Below are 20,775 nucleotides of genomic sequence, written 5' to 3'. Positions count from 1 at the left end.
AGGAAGAACTTCTTTACTGAAAGGGTTGTTAGGCATTGAAACGGGCTGCCCAGGGAAGTGGTGGAGTCACCATCCCTGGAAGTCTTCAAAAGACGTTTAGATGTAGAGCTTAGGGATATGGTTTAGTGGAGGACTTGTCAGCATTGGGTCTGGACTGGGTGATCTTGGAGGTCTCTTCCAACTTAGTTGATTCTGTGATTCTGTAAAGGCCTCATTTCTTTCTGTAGGAACACAGACAGCTCTCATCCCACCAAGCCAGGACTTCACTTAGAAATTTTCCAACTTGACAGTGTGCAACTGACAGGTGGAAAACATCCTCTGAGGCAACAAAAAAATCCACAAATAATGAAGGCGAGAATAAAAGAATATTGACAAGAAAGGAACCAAAATCCGCAATCTATTTCTTTCCATTCCCTATTCATGCTGCCCAGAAGAGACTGTAGATGAACAGACAGAAGCACCGACTGCCCCACAGGTAACAGTAAGAGAAAGTGAGGGAGGCTGGGTGGTCACCACAAGCAGCAATGTCCTGCAACCTCCAGTGGGAAGAATCAACCGATGTAGATCCTGTGGAAGTCATTGGCTCCGAAGGCGGCGTTGCACTTGGGGCACTTACGCTGCCGGGTGTCATAGCGTGTTTTCACACACTCAAAGCAGAAGACGTGAAAACACTTTGTGAGGACAGCATCCTTTTTGCGCATGTTACAGCACGGGCAGGTCAAGCGGGCCTGCAAGACAGGATCATTATAGAGAGGGCTCATTGCGTTGCACTAGATACATTAAAATGTGACTAAAGATGAGGGTCTTTCCACTCCTCATATGGAAAGGGTGCTTTACTCTACGCAAAGTAGGTCTACAGTGCCAGAGTCTAAACAAATAATGTCATATACTGAAAGCATGACTACACAGCCTTTTGGTTAAAGCAGAGTTAAGAGGGAAGTGGGAGACAGCTACGCACCTTGTAATCCTTGATTTCTTCCATCAATATCTCATCACAGTTGGGAACCATGTCAGGCTTCTTAGTGGTCTCCAGCTTCCTGCGTAACCTAGAAATGTCTTCCTGTATGAAAACAAGACGGTAAATAAGTGAGCAGTGTCTTCTGTCACTCCAAGGAAGAAACAGAGGTAGCACCTGCCCAACAGCACACCTAGGTAAGTCACTCTACCTGTACTTTTATTGCTGATAGACCAGAAGACTTACAAAAGATGACATCATCAGCTGGTGCCACTCGTATTGTCAATAATATCAAAACCTAAACAGCCAAGAGGCTATTTCAATAGATGGAGCTGAAATCCAAGTGAATGGACAACAACAAAAAAGTTTTAGCTAGGAAACAGTAAGGAAACTCACGTAGTTGGAATTTGCTCTGAGTTCAATGCAAAAGGAGACAGACACCAAAGGAGACAGATACGGAAGGATTGTGCACAAACTGTATACCTCAGCCCTTTTGAAGTTGAACATCTCTTTCTCTCTAGTTACTCTGTTTTCCACTATCTCATCCTGGAAGTCATGTAGCTTCTTCTGAGCCACCTCTAGCTGGGTTTTCAGGTCATCTGCAAGCTGGGCTGCATCCATGGCCTGAAAAAGTAAACCATTATAGAAATAACAGACATGGAAAAAGTTCTAGTGACTTCTAGTCCCTCCACCTGACAATTCAAGACTGCCCATAGAATACTTCCAGGGCCATGGGAAATTTACTTTTTTCAATCTGATTCTGGTATTTTCAAATGGAAGAACTAAATTTATTCCCTAAACTTTACAAGAAAAACAATTTATCTTCTTGTCAACAAGCTCTAATCATTTAATTTGAACACTCCTCTTTGTTAAAGATAAGCCCCATTACACTATAATGCAACTCTATTAGAAAAGCATTAATGCTCCCACAATCCTGTTCTCATTCAAGTGTTTTCAGCCCTCAACTCCTACACTTTCTCAACTAAATTTATAGGCAGGCCTAAAGCTAAACTAGAGGGAACTGCAAGATGAACTCTGTTGCATTTTTGTTTGTTTTTAAACTGTTTTCTCTCTTCACCAGTTTCTTAGCGTTCTCTAACTGTCCCTGTACTAGTAAATCTATTAGCCAAGTTCTCTTAGTACTTCAGAACATGGTATTATGCACAAGCGACTGCATGGAATTCCCCCATCTCCTCTTCAAAGTGCTGTTCCTGTCTTCCTTTCTGTCTGTCATTCCTGTATTTCTACTAAAGACTCGATAACAATGGCAGGATCAGCCATGACATTCAGTTTTATTCCACTCTACAGGCCTACTTTGTTTTATGATCTTACACATTTAACAGATGTCTTAACATTCCCCAACCATAGTTTTCTTTCATTTTTCTCGTATTTCCTATGAAAGCTTTACACGATGACAGTTAATCTGGCTGCTCTCTCTTTCATGATAGCCTGAGCTATGGTGCTTTTTACAGGGAACCTATCACAGAAACAACTACACCTTGCTCATCTTTATCAAAGGAAACATCAGCCTACCACACCTTAATTAGAACTCTTTTTAGAGCTCCTCAGCATTCTGGTATACTAGCCCAACAGGAGGGAATATCAGGCACCATATTAACAACGAAAGACAGGAGCTTTCTATGCTTCCCTCAAGACCACCCCATCTTATAATCCAAGAGGAAATCAAGCAACTGCTCACCTTGCGTTTGTTCATTTCCAGGGCCTGTGTTCGGAGACCTAGCTCCTTCTCCCCTGTTCCAATACTGCTTTGCAGTAAGTGTTCCTTCTCCTCCAGTTTACGTACAACTTGCAGCTGGGCATCCACCTTGGGAAGAGAGAGAGAGGAGATACAGAAGGGCTGAAATGCATGCTCTGCAGGTCTTCAGAGATGGAAGAATTTATATGTAGAACTGTTAACATAGGAAAATAACTACTGCGTTCAGCTCTGGGGCCCCCAGCACAAGAAGGACATGGACGTATTAGAGTGAGTCCAGGGGGGCCTGAGGATGATCAGAGGGCTGGTGCACCTCTCCTTTGAAGACCAGCTGAGGGAGCTGGGGTTGTTCAGCCTGGAGGAGAGAAGGCTACAGGGAAGATGGGAAGGGACTCCTTGTCAGGCAGTATAGTGATAGGACAAGGGGTAACGGCTTTAAATCAAAAGATGGTAGATTTAGATTAGGTAGTGATTTCCAACCCAAACTGTTCTATGATTCTGTGATCCCGTTTTCTCCTTCATCTTGCTGTTCATAGCAATGAACCTGTATGAGTTTATACTCATACAGCAGTTCCTTACTAGGACAGACCCCTTCAAAGTCTGATATGGTTTATCTAGGATGATTAGGGGAAACATTCCTTCCTGTACTTGTTTTGGCTGAGATAGAGTTAACTGTTTCTATAGCAAGTTGCATGACACTATGTCTCAAATTTGTGACCAAAGCAGCATTGACAACACACTCCTGTTTTAGTTGCTGCTGAACAGTGCTGAAACAGCATCAAGACTTCTGTTGCTCACCAGCATGTAGGCTGGGGTTGCACAAGAATTTGGGAAGGGACACAACTGGGACAACTGACCTGAGCTGGGTAAAGAGGTATTCCATACTACATGACATCTTGCTCAGCAATAAAAGCTGGGGAAAGAAGGAGGAACAGGGGCGTATGTTCAGAGTTATGGTGTTTGTCTTCCCAGGCAACCATTATGCGTGACCAATGGGAAGTAGTGAATGAATTCCTTATTTTGCTTCACTTTTACATGCAGGTTTTGTTTTACTTGGTAAACCATCTTCATCCCAACGCATGGGACTTCTCACTTTTACCCTTCTTTCTCCCATGCCACAGGGGGTTGGTGGGTAAGCAGTTGTGTGTGGCTTGGCTGTCTACCATGGCTAACAAACAACACCTCCATCTTCCTGTGAGTTTGTGTGTCCTCTCTACTTCTCCCAGGTTACCTGTGTCTTCAGTGTTAGAACTTGGTCTGCCAGCTCCTCTTTCTCCTCTTTCAGCAGCTTGTGAATCTGGTTGGACTTGATGCGCTCTGACATCAGCTTGAAGTTGGCATCATCCTTCTCCCGCAGCTGCTGCATCAGGCGGATGTTCTGCTCCTGCATGTCTTCAAAGGCTTGGCCTGTGACATCCATTTCTGACAGCAGAGCCTCCTCCTCCTGAAAGAGGATTACAGGCTCTGGCAGAACTGTTTCCTGTACCCCAGTGGTTACCCTGAAAATTGTACTCAGAGACACCAAAACTAGCATAGACCAAAGAAGACTGATGGTATCTTCCCTGCAACCAGACAGAAGTACTCCCTAGAAGCCTGCATCACAGCAGAAATGCCCTGAACTAGAAGGTGTACAAAAAAAAAAAAAAAACAACAAAAAAAAAAAAAACCAAACACCTCATCTTGACAGGAATTCACAGACTCTAGCTTGTATCTGCTGGGGAAAAAAATAACCAGATGTGGCACAGGCCACCTCTTAGCTTCTGGCAGCTAGCTAAATAGCTGCCATATAAAATAGGCCAATAACACTATATATGGGCAACTCAACAGTTTCCAGATAAAATGGTGACAAGGCCTTTATACTCACTTAGGCTGCTTCAACATAAATGGAGTGAACGACAAGACAGTGCAATTCTGTACAATAAGAAAAAAATAAATTCTAAAAGAATACACATCAAATGATTGGCTTGCCTCTCCCCTGCTCAATGGGTCCCACCCTGTTAACATTAGATTAAGCCTTTTTTTGTGGAAGACGACTTAAAGGGAAGGTATGTCACAGCACCATGCACGTGCATGAATTGTATGAACTGTGCCAATAAAAATACTTCTAAAAAGAAATTACAACTTCCTCCTGTAGAGGCTGACCCAGCCACTTCTCCTCTGTGCTCTTCACCTAAGCCACATGGACAACTAAGTTTCCCTACCACGCCTGACATGAGCTTTGTGACAGCTGGTGTTGGGATTTTTTGTTTCTTTTTCGCTTCAATAAACAGGGACAGAACTTACACATCACTGGAATGAATACACAGAAACAGAAATTCGTTCCCTCAGGTAATCTTCCTGGCTGTAAACTGAAGGCACCTACTTCCAATACACTCAAACTGTGACAGAACTTATCAGAAATTTCTCACCTGTTTAGCCATGGCGAGTTTCTTCTGTAAATACTCAATCTGTTCCTCTACTGCCCGGATCTTCCGGAGGGCATCCTCATCAGCCATCTTTTTACTCTCCTTTTTCTCCTTGTCTTCCAATTCTTTTACCCTTTGCCTTAGTTCTTCCAGCTAGAAGACAGACAAGACAGAAATGACACTCAACGGAAGAATGTGGCCTGAACATTGTTAAGAGCTGGTTTTCCCCACAATTATTCAAAGCTTCTGAAAAACTGAAATCTTGATTACAAAACTTTTGAAAATTCCATAGCACCTCTTATCAGAGTACATCAGTTATCTCTTGCAGTTGCATAAACAAGGCTAAGCAGAAGAATACCTGCTCCTTCAAGGCATCTGGTCAAGCATTGGTTTCAGTGCAAAAAGGGATAATTAAAAAGGAAGAAGCCATACACAAAACATACAAAGACATAACCTGACTGACAAAACACAGGAGGCAGCAACAGTGTGACTGACCAGGTTTGGTTCCTTACTGATGTGAGAACGTAAGTGTGTTTATCCCAGGAAGGTTATCTGGCTGGGGATCTTGTCAACTAGGGCACCAAGGAGGGAAAAAAAAAAAAAAAAAAAAAAAAAAAAAAAGTAGGGGAGAAACCAGAAACAAAACATGCAGAGGTGCAGACCTGACAAAACAGACATGGAGACAATGACAAGAAACAAGCTGTCAGTCACACTAACTGTTGGGCTGTAAACAAACTACAGGTGTCACTTCCAGGAAGATCAACCTGGGCTTTGCAAACGAACAGACTAAACCAGAGGGGACTCCAAAATAGGAGGGGTTAAAGAAATCAGTAGAGTTCTGCAAACCCATGAAAGGATGTGCACTGGGAAGGGGGAGCAAGGATCAACTAAGAGGTTTACAGACAGAAAGGGGGTACAAAAGGATGTGGTTGCAGGTGAAATACAGCTGGTCAGTACGGGCATCTGCCTTATCATGGCAGTCTGGCTTCTCTACTTATATCTTCCTTGCAAATATTTTCTTAACCACCTCCGTGTAACCTCACGCACATATACATGTGCTGTGGGGACCAAGTGCCAGCTACTGATAAACTGGTTTGTGAGTTGGGTATGGGCCCCAGGACACAGTCAGAGGAACTGGGTGGTTTTGAGGGATCTGCAAATCTGTACACACTTGTGAACCTGGATGGTGCCGTGTGTGCATGCACGCCTTCAATAGTGAACTTTCATCTCTACCAGTGGAAGAAGAGGAGACAGACTCAGCTATTCGTGTCTGCTTTTTTTATTTGAGTCCTATGTGTAGGTGCTGTTGAAGGCAGTGGCTTCTCAGTGACAATCTGTCCGATAGGCTGCGTCAGTGTCCTGTGTCCTCTGCATATATTTGGGATATGTGCTCAGTGTCACTACTGTTGAACCCCCCAAAAAAAAAAGTAGCAGCCACAACCCCCGGCCTGGGCAGAGATCCTGTGTCCCAGGATGAGCTCCAGTGACTGGACAGGAGGAAGTCCTGAACCAGAGGGGCTGGAGAAGGCAGCCATGCTTATAACATCACTTAATATCACAGCGTAACTCTTCAGTGAATCTTCTGCACGTTCACTCAGATGCAACATTTTAAAATTTTAATTCTCAAATCATTATTCAAGCCTCGTTTTAAATACACCAGGTGATGGCTCTTTACCACATCCACTGAGAAATCTAAGACCACACTGTCAAGATATTCCTAACAGCATAGTTCAGTTTTTGTCTAATTGGCTGCCTATCCCTCCTTGTCTTCAGGTCTTTCTAAATCTTGTTAATGATGTAAAGCTAACAACCAACATGTTACAGCAATAGAGAGCTAAACACAGCTTTGAAAGAACCACTACCTTTAATACTGACGATGAAAATATTATCCCACAAAAGGGCATCCTGTAATCTCTCTTTTCATCTCCAGACTATTCCAATCTCTCTTGTAAGTAACAAACGCAGGAATAGAAACCACCTCCAGCCTGAAGACAAAAGCACCATAGTGCAGGTAGAGAGTACTTGGAGTTTTAAGTAGCATGCAAACATAAAAGAGGGAAGAGAAGTGAAGTTTACCTCAGCTTTTGCTTTCTTCTCAGCTGCCATCAGCTGCACTTTGTCTCTCTGTTCTTTGGGGGCAGAGCGGTACATATCTAACAACAGCTTCATCTCCTTCTGACTCTCCTGGGCCTTCCTGGAAGCACAGAGAGACAACTGCGAGTACCTGGCAGAAAAGCTACATTGCTGTATAACTAGCATGAGAGTCAGACCAGTATTTGCTCCACCTCCCACACTGCACATATACGGAGTTCTCTCTGGCTCTTCTCACTCTGGTAAAAGCAAAATAGTCAAGGAGTACAAGATGGAGACTGAAAAGAAACATGTTCAGGCACATATGGGTTGAAAAACTTAGGGAAGGCAGAGGGTGACAGAAGTACATACCCAATGGAACATGGATAGCAACAGCTACCCATCTCTGCTTTGGTACTATCTAAGACAGGGAAGACCACTGTGCCCTTCACTAGTATTCTGCTGCTGTAAAGCTTTACACAGTTGTAATGACAGCAGCAAAGATTACCTGACCCACATTAAGAAGTACCCGATTTGGTATTCATGGTTTAGGCTATTGTAGAAGTGTTACTATGTTGTCCAAGCCATTATCAGACAGAGAGGGTGCTAGAAACCTCTCACATCTGTAGTCAATCTCTTAAGAGACACAAGTTATCTCACGCAATCACCCAAGCTAGCTCCACTCACACATGAAAGAGAGGATCAGCAACTCTTACTTGAGCTCAGCCTTCAGCTGCTTGATCACTTCAGCCTCCTTCTTTCTTCCATCTTCATGTTTCCCTTTCTCCTTCTCTTTGGACTCTCTTTCCTTCTCAGATTCCTTCTGCTTCTGTTTTTCCCGCTCCCGCTCCTTTTCCTTTTCTTTCTCTTTCTCTCGCTCCCTCTCTTTCTCCTTTTCCTTCTCTCGTTCCCTCTCCCTCTCACGTCTTTCCCGCTCCCGTTCCTCTTCATCTCGCCTGGCCTTAACTTCACTAGCATCTTCAGAAGCAGCCTTGGGCACAGGTACTTGGGCAGAAGGATCATCTGGCTCCTGTTTGATCTCTGGAGGCTCCTCCTTTGTGTCTTCAGTGCTGGACTGGGACTGTAAGATAGTACTGCCACTGCGAGAGCGGATCTGTCATGCAACAGAACAAGATAAGACACAGAAGGAAATTAACCATTGAGTATTTAGCCAGAAACCTGTATCACAGAATATCCAAGTTAGAAGAGACCCACAAGAATCATCGAGTCCATCTCCTGCATCCCCCAAAGGACAGCCCAGAAATCAGACCTGTGTCTGAGAGTGATGTCAAAACGCTTCTTGAATTCCAGCATGCCTGGTGCCGTGACCACTGCCCTGAGGATCCTGCTCCAGTGCCCGACCACCCTCTCAGTGAAGAACCTGTTCCTGAAGGAACCTTATCCCTCTCCCCTCATTGTCCCAGATATCAGCCTGTGTGCTTTTTCTGAAATTGCTAATACTTTTCACAGAGCACTGTATAACTACAAAAGGAAGACAATTAATTTGGTAAGTGGAAAGCAGGAGACTGTGGATCTCCATCAGAAATTACACTACACACATACTGCATGCTGTAATAGAAAGGCTGATATTAAAAGCAAAGATGTGATATTACAAGTAAGGAAGTGATTAGTGACAGCCAACATGGCTTCACTAAGGACAGACTGTGCTAAACAAATCTGGTGGGTTTACAGTACTGGTAGATAGGGGAAGAGCAATGGACATCATCTATCTGGACTTGTGCAAAGCATTTGACACTGTCCCCCATGATATCCTTGTCTCTAAATTGGAGAGACATGGATTTGGTGGATAGACCACTTGGTGGGTAAGGAGCTGGCTGGCTGGTTGCACTCAGAACATTGCAGTCAGCATTGTCCAAGCGTCCACTGCTCAACACTGAAGTGGAGATCAGTGACCACTGGTGCCCCTCCGAGGTCAGTATTGGGATTGGTGCTGTTTAATATCTTTCTGGGTGACATGGACCGTGGAATTGAGTGCACTGCAATCAGTGCACTCAGCAAGTTTGCCAGTGACACCAAGCCATGTGGTGTGGTCAACACGCTGGAGGGAAGGTCTCAGCATCTCTCCAGAGGGATCTGACAGGCCTGAGAGGCAGGCCTGTGTGAATCTCATGAGGTTCAACATGGCCACGTGAAAGGTCCTGCGTCTGGGCTGGGGCAATCCCAAGCACAGACACAGGCTGGGTAGAGAATGGATTGAGAGCAGCCCTGAGGAGAAGGACCTGGGGTTGCTGGTGGATGAGAAGCTCAACATGAGCCAACAATGTGTGCTTGCAGGCCAGAAGGCCAACCGTGTCCTGGGCTGCACCAAAAGTAGCGTGGACAGCAGGTCGAGGAAGGAGATTCTCTCCCTCTGCTCTGCTCTCATGAGACCCCACTTGAAGCGTTGCATCCAGCTCTGGGGCTCCCAGCACCAGAACAACATGGAAGTATCAGAACAAGTCCAGAGGAAGGACACAAATGTGATCAAGAAGCTGGATCGCCTCTCCTATGGAGACAGGCTGAAGGAATTGGGGGCGTCCAGACTGGAAAAGAGAAGGCTTCAGGGAGACCTTACAGCACCCTTACAGTATGTAAAGGGGGCCTACAAAAAAGCTGGGGAGGGACACCGTATCAGGGAATGTAGTGATAGGACAAGGAGTCATGGCTTTAAACCAAAAGATGGTAGGTTTGGATTAGATACAAGTAGGAAGTTCTTAATTCAGAGTGTGGTGAGGCACCGGCACAGACTGCCCAGAGAAACTGTGGATGCCCCATCCCTGGAAGTGTTCAACACCAGGTTGGATGGGGCTCTGGGCAACCTGGTCTGGTGGGTGGCATCCCTGCCCACAGCAGGGGGATTGGAACTAGATGATCTTTGAGGTCCCTTCCAACCCAAACCACTCTGTTATTCTACAAAGGACTGACAGTATTCCCCATTCCACTAAGCATTCCCTGCTCCCCTCTGCCATTTCCCACTCCGGTACCTTGCTCAAGTCAGACTGGGCCTCTCTCAGTTTGCGCTTGTATCTCAACACCTCTCCCTTCAGCTGGTGGTTGTGATTTTGGAGGCTGCTGATGAGATGACGCATCTCTCGATTAATTGGACCTATGAAATCAGAAACACACACCCGTAACAACACGCTTTTGCTGATCTTCTGTTAAGACTTTCATAGAGATGGAAAACAAGCTGAATGATAGTGACAAGGGATCAAAATAAGGTAATAATAATTCTACCACACAACAGAGCATTTAGAGGAAAAAAAAAATCAGACTAGCTTTACAAGCTACCATAAGTCCTTGCAAATTCTCAGCCCTGGTTTTCCTTTAATATTATTCTTCCCTTAAGGAATGTGGGGGAAAAATATAATCATACTGGGTCTGGCTGGGATGGAGCTAGTTTTCTTCATAGCAGCTCACTCGCTTCTGTTTTTAGATTTAGGACCAAAACAATACTGGTAACACACTGATGTTTTGGTTATTGCCGAATAGTGCTTGCTGCGTCAAGGTCTTCTCTGTTTCTCACTCTGCCTCCACAGTGAGCAGAAAAGAGGTGCACAAGAGGATGAGAGGGAGCACAACCAAGCAGACCAAACAAACCGAAGAGATACTCTAAGCTATGTAATACCAGGCTTAGCAATAAACAGGTGAAAAAGAAGGAGGTTAGCTATCTTCTGCTTGGGAACTGGCTGACTATTAACTCATAGCAGTCATGCTATAAGAAATCTCTATAATTTAAAGGCTACTTTAAGAACAGCTTATTTCTTTCTTTTGGATAGAATTTGAGCATTACCAGTGTCCTGTCTAGGCTGTTATCCCAGATTTGCAAATTAATCCTCCCCAAAATAATTTTTTAACAATGCAAAATGGTCTGTCATAACCTAAATTATTAGCAAAATGCAGTATTTTGCAATACCTATAAAGAAGTCAGCATGGAACTGGCCTGCCCTGAAACACAAAAAGAGCTTTTTTTTTTGAAACCTGACAGAACAAGTATTTAATAGTGGAAAAGGAATGACACTGAAGTGTTGTGCTGCAATGCAGCCTTCTAATTTATTTATTTTTTTTAACACTGCAGAAAAGTTCCATACCTGCTTGTTCATTGGCAGCAAGTGTCTGTTCAAATTCAATCCTCAACATCTCATACTCTTTGCGGACTTGTGCTAGAGTGTCCTCTAGCTGAATCACTTCTGTGCGTAGTTTCTTGTGAAGGCTGACCTCATCCCTCTGTGGAATAAGAAATGGACAGAACTTGGTGCAGTGACCGGGAGTATCGCTCACCTCATCAGTAGAAGGTACAAGAACAGATAAATTATCACCAGGAAGAAATTTCCCAAACATCACCAGAGCCACCCAAATCAACAGTGATAGCTGATGGGCTCATAATGTTCCCCAGTCAGATGGAGCACAGGTGTTACCTCGATTAGTTCCACCTGGCGCTGGTGTGTGGTGCGGGTGCCATGAAGCAGAGTGCGGGCCTCATCAAGATGTGCCTTCAGCTGGAGACTCTCATTATACAAAACAGAAAATTGGGACTGCATGCAGCGGTATTCTGGAGTCTCCTTCACAGCCTCCTCCACTGCTCGTCGCAGCTCAACCTGGTCAGGACACAAGAAGATGCCACAGAAAATGACATCACCTTCCTGTCTCCAGCATCCATTTTGCAAGGTAGAATAACAGTGAATTAAGCTGCCACAAGCAACTTGACAGTGGCAATAGCACAAGTATCCTAAGAAGTAGAACTTTAACGGCATTGCTGTGAAGTAGATGCATATAATATGCTGAAGTATCAGCTAAAAAAAAAAAAAGTCTGTTCTTTCTCTCTACTCATATATGCTAGGCTGTTTCTCTTACATAGTCACATTATTTTATATATTATATTATATAAAGTGAAAGGGGTCAATCCAGAGATGTGGAATTAAATAACCAGACATCATTAAAATATACCAAAGAAATGCATCAGAATGAAGAATGGAAATAAGAAACTAGTATAATTTCCACTGATGACCACATGGTGTCACCAATGCACTGAAATGTAAGCTTAAGTCGGACAAATGTGCACAAGTCCAGCACACAACCCACCTAATCACACAATAGTTTGGGTTGGAAAGAACCCTTAAAGATCATTTAGTCAATGTCACTGCCATAGACAAAACTTTGTTTCACTAGATCAGGCTCCTGAAAGCCCTGCCCTATGTCACTTTAAACACTTCCAGCGATGGGGCATTTACAATTTATCTGGGCAACCTGTTCCAGTCATAAAAAATTCTTCCTTACATACAATCTAAATCTGCCCTCTTTCAGTTTAAATCCACTTCCCCTACTCCTGTTACTACTAGTAAGAAGTATTTCTCCACCTTTCTTGTAAGCTCCTTTTGGGTACTGAAATGCTGCAATATCAACTCCCCTTGTCCTTATGGGGGATCTCAACTTGCCAGACATCAACTGGGATCACCACTGCTGACATGATTCTTGAAGTTATTGAGGTGCACCTGGGGGTCAATGCAGTCATTGGTACCAGCCAACTTGGGTTCATGAGGGGTAGGTCGTGCCTAACTAGTATGATTTCCTTTTATGATAAGATCACCCATCTAGTTGACCAAGGGAAACCACCTGATGTAATCTTTTTGGACTTCAGCAAGGCTTTTGAAACAGTTTCCCATAGGATCCTACCGGATGTCCAGCGTACAGCTGAACAAAAACACCATACGATGGGTGAGCAATTGGCTAACGGGCAGGGCTCAAAGGGTTGTGGTAAATGGGGCCACATCTGGCTGTTTTTATAAATGATTTGGATGTAGGACTAGAAGGTGTTCTGAGCAAATTTGCTGACAACACCAAACTTGGAGAGTTGTGGACTCGGATAAGGGTGTTAAGGCCTTGCAGAGAGATCTGGACGGATTGGAGAGCTGGGCGATCACCAGCCACATGAAGTTTAACAAGAGCAAGTGCTGGGGCCTGCACCTGAGACGGGGCAACCCTGGCTATACGTACAGACTGGGTGACGAGATGCTGGAGAGCAGCCCCGCAGAGAGGGATCTGGGGGTTGTGGTTGACAGCAAGCTGAATATGAGCCAGCAGTGTGCCCTGGCAGCCAGGAGGGCCAACCGTACCCTGGGATGCATAAAGCACGGCATTGCTGTCGAGGGAGGTGATTGTCCTGCTCTACTCTGCACTGGTCTGGCCTCACCTCAAATATTGTGTGCAGTTCTGGGCACCACAGTACAAGAAGGACATTAAACTGTGGGAGAGTGTCCAGAGGAGGGCGATGAAGATGGTGAAGGGCCTAGAGGGGAAGACACATGAGGAGCGGCTGAGGGCACTGGGCCTGTTCAGCCTGGAGAAGAGGAGGCTGAGGGGGGACCTCATCGCAGTCTACAACTTCCTCGCGAGGGGGAGTGGAGAGGCAGGTGACCTATTGTCTGTAATCACCAGTGATAGGAAGCATGGGAATGGTGTTAAGCTGAGGCAGGGACAGTTTAGGCTGGACATCAGGAAGAGGTTCTTCACCGAGAAGGTGGTCACACACTGGAACAGGCTCCCCAGGGACGTAGTCACTGCACCAAGCCTGTCTGAATTTAAAAAGCGTTTGGACTGTGCACTTAGTCACATGGTCTAAACTTTTGGGTAAACCTGTGTGGTACCAGGAGTTGAAATTAACGATCCTTATGGGTCCCTTCCTACCTGGGATATTCTATGATTCTATGATGCTAATATGGTCTACTCAAAAACTTCTCTTCTCCAGCCCTAAACAACCCCAGCCACCTCAGCATTTTTTCATAGGAGAGGTATTCTAGCACTCTGGTCATTTTCACGGCCCTCCTCTGGACCCACTCTAACAGGTTCCTTCCTGCCTTTCAGATACTAGGGACCCCAGAGCTGGATGTAGTTCTCCAAGTGGTGATCACAATAGCGGAGTAGAGGCACAGAATCCCTCAACCTGTTTTTCACGCATCCCAGGATGTGAAGAGGAAGCACAGAATAGAAGACTACAAATAAGGATTCCCAGAGACACAGTACAGCACAACAGACAGGACCCAACCACAGAGAACACCTCCAACATCACACAGGTACAGATATCACACCTTAAGTTTTTCATTCTGTGTCGTTACTTCTGCAAGATCCTGGCGCAGTTCCTCCAACTCATTGAGGCGGTTCCCAGCAAGCTCTTTATTCTCTTCCAGTTCTGCATTCATCTCCTCAAACTGTTGGGGATAAAATGCTTTTAAGTTCTGACATTAATATATTAACTGATGGTACTAATTAAGTGACTACTTCAAAAGTAATGGGCTGGTAACACCAACTGAGACAGAGTCTATTTCCCTCAGGTCTGTTTCACAGCAGGAAACTTAGATACAAACAAAATGGTTTCTCAAGGTCACCCAGGAGATTTGTATTAAAGAAGGTGTTTAAATTCTGTTCCAACCTAAGATCCTATATACAATCTGTTCATGACTTTATCCTTCCCTCTGCACGTGACCAAGTCCTTGAGATTACCTTGCGGGCATTAATGGTGATTGTGCCCCCGTAGAGACTGCTCCCAGCTCCATACACCTTGTAGCCTTTGGAATTTACCTGCAAAAAAGGCAACAGGTTTCATATACACTCCATTAAACCCCAAGAGTACGCTGCTACAGCATATTCAGAATCAAAGATGGTATAGTACAGATTCTAATTTCGCATAGCAAGGTACCCTTGGAAGATGATGTGCAGCTCAAAACCACACCCATTTATCTGGATTCCGGGTAAAGACAATGGTGCTTACCCGTTCAAGAACATCTGCTAAGTGCCGGTTAAGACGTTGCTCTCTCTTTCGGATCTTGTCAATATTCCATTGAAGGTCATCAATCATAGTCTCCAGAACAGACACACGAGACTCTGCTGTCTCCACTCTCTCTTGCAGCTTGGAGAACTGCAATCAAAAGAGTATTTTGGATAGTAATATTAAATAGAATCAACAGTTTCTCAGAGTGCTAAATATTTATTTATATTCATACATCAAAACAGAAGAAATCATAGCCTGCATTCATGTCCTTTGCACCTTTTGCTATTGCCTTTTCCTACTGTGACAGATTAGTCTCTGTATCCAAATTTTGAACTATCCAAATTTTACACTGGCTAAAAACAGTAATAAAAAAAAAAAAAGACAAAAAACAGTACCTAAACCAGTAATGAAAATAAGACAAAACTGATAATAGAAAAAGGGCAAGAAGTTGGGTATATCTGGCAGAGTGTATAAGCAGCCACTCACCTTATTCAAAGGCACTGTTTTTTTTTTAAATCTTTTAAATCCTTACAGTCAGCTACTCTACAAACCACTAAAGTGCCTTTGGATAAACACTGAACAAGGCCATGGTTAACAAAAAATGGGTATTAAAGGAACTGATGCCTCTGAAGCAAATACTGCCAATAATCTGAATCCCTTAACTAATCCCTTAATTAATGACTGTGTTGATCTTGTAATTAAGGCTTTTACACTTTCATTCATGACCCAAAGAAACCAAGAAGATGAAAATGACAGGGATATCAAGTCAAGTGTCTCATCTCAGATATTTACGCAGTCATCTTAACATCATCTTACCATTTCCTCTGCTTTGCTTTCTAAAGTCACAACCACTCAACTCACTGATCCAGTTATTCTCGTTCCTTCAGCAATGTAAAAAGCAAATGAATCTGAATCACAGAAAAACCTACATACGACCACCTATTCCGCAACCTTTGTTCAGAACTTGTCTTTCAAATTCCATTGCTCCTGCCCCTCTCCAGAGCAATAACCTGTCTTCCAAATAATTTTTACCACAACTTATTCTAAGTGGGAAATAATCAAGCACAGAACCTAGAACAAATTTTCTCTCTCCTTTTTATACCTCCTGAGACATGATTCGATGTTTTTCCTGAAGAAGATCAGCCAGCTCTTGCAGCCGTCCATTTTCATGTGACAGGTAGGAATTAAGCTCCAGGACTGCTTCTTCCATCAGTGTAATATCTGAGGGAGGCACAAGAAAAGGAAATGAACAGAAATCAATGAAGGCTGTTTTTAAGAATTAAACAGTAGATAAAGGGGAAAAGAAAAGTTTCTACTGTTAACTTGAGTTTACTACATCCTTCCAGCAGGTGGTTCCTGAAGTCTGATCTCCATCCACACAGAGCACTCACTAAGCAAAAGGTTTTGCAGTTTAACATACCACACATTCCCAACTGTCAGTTACTATCTCCTAATGCCAGAAATCATTCCAGTCGTGTCAGCATCAGCAATACAGAACATGTCCTTGTATCCCACTGACACCTTACTGCAGGTCAAATTCATGTGCAAACCTCCTTCAACAGGTGGTTTAAGCTAATATACCAAATGACAAATTGTAACAACTGAATCCAGGCTCACATGATAGCACTGGCACTACTGCAACAGAGTCTGAGACTGCCAACTACGGATAGTAATACTCTAGCACACCAATGCTAGATTTGCAGAGCTCCTTAATCAGACCATTTAAACACTCCAGAAACTAGGGAAAACAAAGATGACTTGGTACTTGCACGTAAATTTGCATTCACATCTCTAAAAAGACTAGAATTCTAACCTTAAGCCAAGTTTTTCAAATATTCATCTGAGTGTAAAGTGAATCTTCTACACTAGTTTTCAGATGCTAGTCATTTAGGTTTCCTCTGCAAATCTCTACTTTGTGTCCAAAAGACATTTGGCTCAAAACCCAGTGGAAACTGAGAGTCAGTTATTCCTAAGCCTTTTACTCAGCTGCAAGCTCAGCATGAGTTTGAAATACTTGTTTGAATTCCTTACTTGAAACCTTTAACTTGGTGGCCAGGAATAGCTGGGTGATAAGGTTCAACGGCAATCCGTAACCTCTTGTGGTACAGAAGCACACTGCAGCCAGTAACAAACCTCTCCTTAGCCCAACACTGGGCAGACCTCTCAGCATTCAAAGTTAGAGGCAATTATCATATGCTTCTAACATGCAGAACTTGGAGGTTTTGATTATTAGGATTTTGGAAAGCTAGGCAAGCTTATTTTGGAAACTAAATGAGATTACAACCTATTCATTCTTAACGCTTACAATGCAGCATCATGCCCATGCTGGAGGCAAATGGGGGTCCTTGAGTATCAGCCCCCTTGGTCATACCTCCACTATTCAGCTTGTGGGACAGCACATCCACTTTTTCCTGCAGCTTGTCGTACATTGTGACAATCTGGGCAACAGCACGCCGGGAGGACTCTACACGCTCCTGCAGCTGAGACTCTATCTCCTCACTAGTGCTGCTGGCTAGGGTGGCTAGGAAGGAGAATGCTGGCTCCAGTCCTTCACCTAGGAACAGAAAGAGATGCAAAAAGTAAGTGCTCTGGCAGAAAAATAATGCTAGTCTTCATAATCAGAAAGCCAGTGACAGCCTTTAGAAAGGGAAACCAACATTGTCCACAGCTGAAAAACATTCTTTCCACTGTTTCCAGCCAGGTGCCTCACCTCGCTCTCTCTCATCTTTGCGCTCCTGATTACTGTCTGAGTCTGGTTCAGGTTCTGGTACCACCAGTGCTTTTCTTTCAGACAGGAGATCTCCAAGACCTTGGTCTAGGTCAAAGCGTTTTAGGATGATGCGGATGTTTTCATCAAACTGAATAACACAACAGGCAAGACAAGACAAAGTACGGACGTGAATTAATGGAGAACAGGGGAATAGAAGAAAGTGCAAGAAAGCAGTATTAACCAAGCATGTTGCTAACCTGATTCCAGTAGCGATTGATGATCAGCAGAGAGGCATCATCAGTGGCCTGCCGACGCTCCAGCTTCTCTATGTGCTCCCGCAGCTCATCCTCAATGGCCTGCCGCTGGTCAAGCATCTCTGCTAGTTTCCGGTTCTTGGTCTGCAGGGTCCGAATGTCCATCTCCTCCTGTGCAGAAGTGCAAGTCAGTGGCACATTCCACAAAAGCCGGTTCACTAGACCAGGCTCATCAGCAAGGAAGAGAGATGTTTTTGTTCCCAGATCAAAACAAGCAAACAAACAAAAAAATAAACAACAAGAGGTTGAGTGGCAACATACAAGAAAGACATACCGTTGAAGAAACACCTCCGAGTTTGATGGTCTCCACTGTGGTTCCTGAGTCTTCAACCCCAGCCTTCTTTTCTGGAGGTGCAGAAGGGCCAGGGTCTCCAGCTGCCCTTTTATTGCCAATTCCAGACATGGTGACTCAGATATCCAAGGTCCCCTCTTCTCCAAATTCTGCCTGTTATAGAACACCATTAAAAAACAGTAAACACACCAACACAACCAGCTCCATTTAGGGGTTTCTATGTACCGACCCATCATGGTTAACAAGATGCCCAACACAGTACATATCGTGTAACTCAGAAGGTTTGGGCAAATACTGATCAAAAATCTTAAAAGACACCACTGGGGTTAGCACAGTGAACAGCAATAGGATGGAAAAAAATATCCATCATTATTACCACTGATCTATGATGTTCCAGCAGAGGCACTTTATTTTATCATGCTCTTCAGAAAGAAAACAATGCAGATTCAGTCTCTTTTTCTCTTGCTCTTTTATTAAAAGCGATCTGGGTTAGGATTCAGCAGGCTACCATGTATGTCTGAGACTTCCTAAGACTGTGCGTACCTGGCATCTGTTCACTTCACACCAACCAAACTGTGGTTACATCAACATTCATTCCATTAGAGTCCACAGCAGCAACACCTCAAAGATGAGCCCTAAGTTTGCAAAATGATCCTACGAATCCTACTGAACTGAGCAGCAATTCCAAGTAAAGACTTGCAAAGACCCATTTGGAGAGTTTTCCTACATTTTAGCAGAGAGACAGGCACATTTGGAGTGGAGTTATGACCAAATTAATGCAATTTTAAGAGTTCAGAACTGCTGGTTAGAAAATCAGAGTAGCTGAGGCTGTAAGGCACTTCTGGAGATCATCTGTTTAGTGCTCTTGAATAAATCAGGGTCAGCTACAGCAGGCTGCCAAGGGCCTTGTCCAGTTCAGTTTCTGGTATCTCCAGATTCTACAGTCACCCTGTGCAACCTGATCCAGTACTTGACAACCCAACACTGTTAAAACATTTTCTTCCCTCATATTTAAACATTATTTCTTGCATTTTCCTAACATGTTATTTAGCAATACAACAATTGTTTCCTTGAAGGGTTTCCAAACATATATAGTGGTTAATGCTGGAGAACAAAACTAGAGTCTTCATTAGAGATAAGCAGCATTCTTTCCAGCATTCACAGGTCTTGTGCCCATTCAATCCGCAGATCTCCCTACCTCTAAACTAAATGAAACCCAGAAGTAAATGAAATGCACAACGTGCAGATCTGCATTGTTCCATGTTATTCTATAGTAGCATTTACAGAACAGCTATGTTTTCCTTTTTGTAGAACAAACTAAACCAGCCAGTTCTCATATACCTGCTTTACTTGAGAGGTTCTACTGGAAGTAACAAGGCTATTGTATTTTTAAGATAAAGCTGGTATGCTGACTGCTTTGCCAGATCTTATTGTTCAACAAATATTTTAATATGACAACAGCTTCCACCATATACAGAATGGGGGCTGTTTTCTAAACGAGCTGCTGAAATGTCACATATCTCATTCAACATTCCTGTAACTTGTCTCGAAATGTAAATACGAAATGCATCTCTAAGTTAAAAAATAAACAAGAATAACTTCCATTTAACTGTTTTTAACAGCCACCTGCTGAAACCAAACCTCCCCACCCCGCCTAACGGTCAGCTCGGCCTGCCCCCACCACGCCCATCCCCTCACACCTTCTCCTCGACCACCGCAGTTAATTCGAGCACCCTCCATAACCTTTTTGTTTATGTCGCCACCCCCGGGGCCGCCCTCAGCGAGCCGAGGCCCCGCTGCCCCCCCGCCCCCCACCGACCCGCCGCCGCCCTCCCGCTCCCCCTCACCGCTCCTGTCCCGGATCTCCCTCACACAGCCCGGCCCCGAGGCCCGGCCCCGGCCGCCAGCGGCCTCCGCCACCTCCCTCCGGCCCGCAGGAAGCCGCCACCGCGACCCGAGGCGGGGCCGAGCAGCCGCCACCGCCCCCCCTCCTTCCCCTTCCCCTTCCCCTTCCCCTTCCCTTCCCTTCCCTTCCCCTTCCCTTCCGGCGGCCATTTCGCCCTCACCCGTCATGGACGCCGCGCGGGAAGCCGCTTGCCCGCGCCTAAGATGGCCGCCGTTGCCATGGTGCTGCCGCCGCGCCTGAAGCCGGCGCCCGTGCCCTGAAGCAAAATGGCGCCCGCCGGCCCGCCCGCTGGTGGCGAGGGGGGGCGCTGGTCACCATTTTTTTTTCCACCCAAATGCTTCAAAGCTTGAAGTACTACCTTAAGCATGCTAAAATTAAGATTTGGGGGTTAAAACGACGTCTTCATGCCCGCTCGTTTTCGTAGGATGTGAAAAGCATGAGACGGAAGCCCCCTATAAATACCATCAGGCTGACAGCGTTCCTCTTTCAGGCAGTTTAAGGGTGTTATAAATGAAGATACAACTCAATCTGAATTTAGTAGTATTTATAAAAGGCAACTGAACAGTGCTGGGTGTGCTAGGAGTCTACGCTCTACCAACATGCACACACGAACATCAAACTTTCTAAATATACAGAACATTGCTTTT

The 20,775-nt window shown here is 44.5% G+C and overlaps 1 protein-coding gene across 1 annotated transcript; it reads right to left on the bottom strand.

The window, feature by feature from the left end:
• Nucleotides 1-380: 380 nt before the first annotated feature.
• Nucleotides 381-20,195, bottom strand: RNF20 (ring finger protein 20). Its single transcript, XM_084503953.1, has 20 exons — nucleotides 20,070-20,195; nucleotides 18,205-18,375; nucleotides 17,874-18,041; nucleotides 17,617-17,764; nucleotides 17,278-17,460; nucleotides 16,009-16,127; nucleotides 14,907-15,053; nucleotides 14,639-14,716; nucleotides 14,227-14,346; nucleotides 11,560-11,739; nucleotides 11,233-11,368; nucleotides 10,129-10,250; nucleotides 7,861-8,258; nucleotides 7,151-7,268; nucleotides 5,078-5,227; nucleotides 3,901-4,113; nucleotides 2,655-2,780; nucleotides 1,439-1,579; nucleotides 959-1,060; nucleotides 381-728 (listed from the first exon to the last, which is right to left on the bottom strand). The coding sequence occupies exons 2-20, from the start codon at nucleotides 18,331-18,333 to the stop codon at nucleotides 552-554; spliced, it is 2,955 nt and encodes a 984-aa protein (XP_084360079.1). The 5' UTR covers nucleotides 18,334-18,375; nucleotides 20,070-20,195; the 3' UTR covers nucleotides 381-551.
• Nucleotides 20,196-20,775: the final 580 nt, after the last annotated feature.

The sequence above is a fragment of the Aythya ferina genome (genome assembly GCF_964211825.1).
Source record: "Aythya ferina genome assembly, chromosome: Z".
NCBI lineage: Eukaryota > Metazoa > Chordata > Aves > Anseriformes > Anatidae > Aythya > Aythya ferina.
This window is presented reverse-complemented; position numbering and strand designations above follow the sequence as displayed.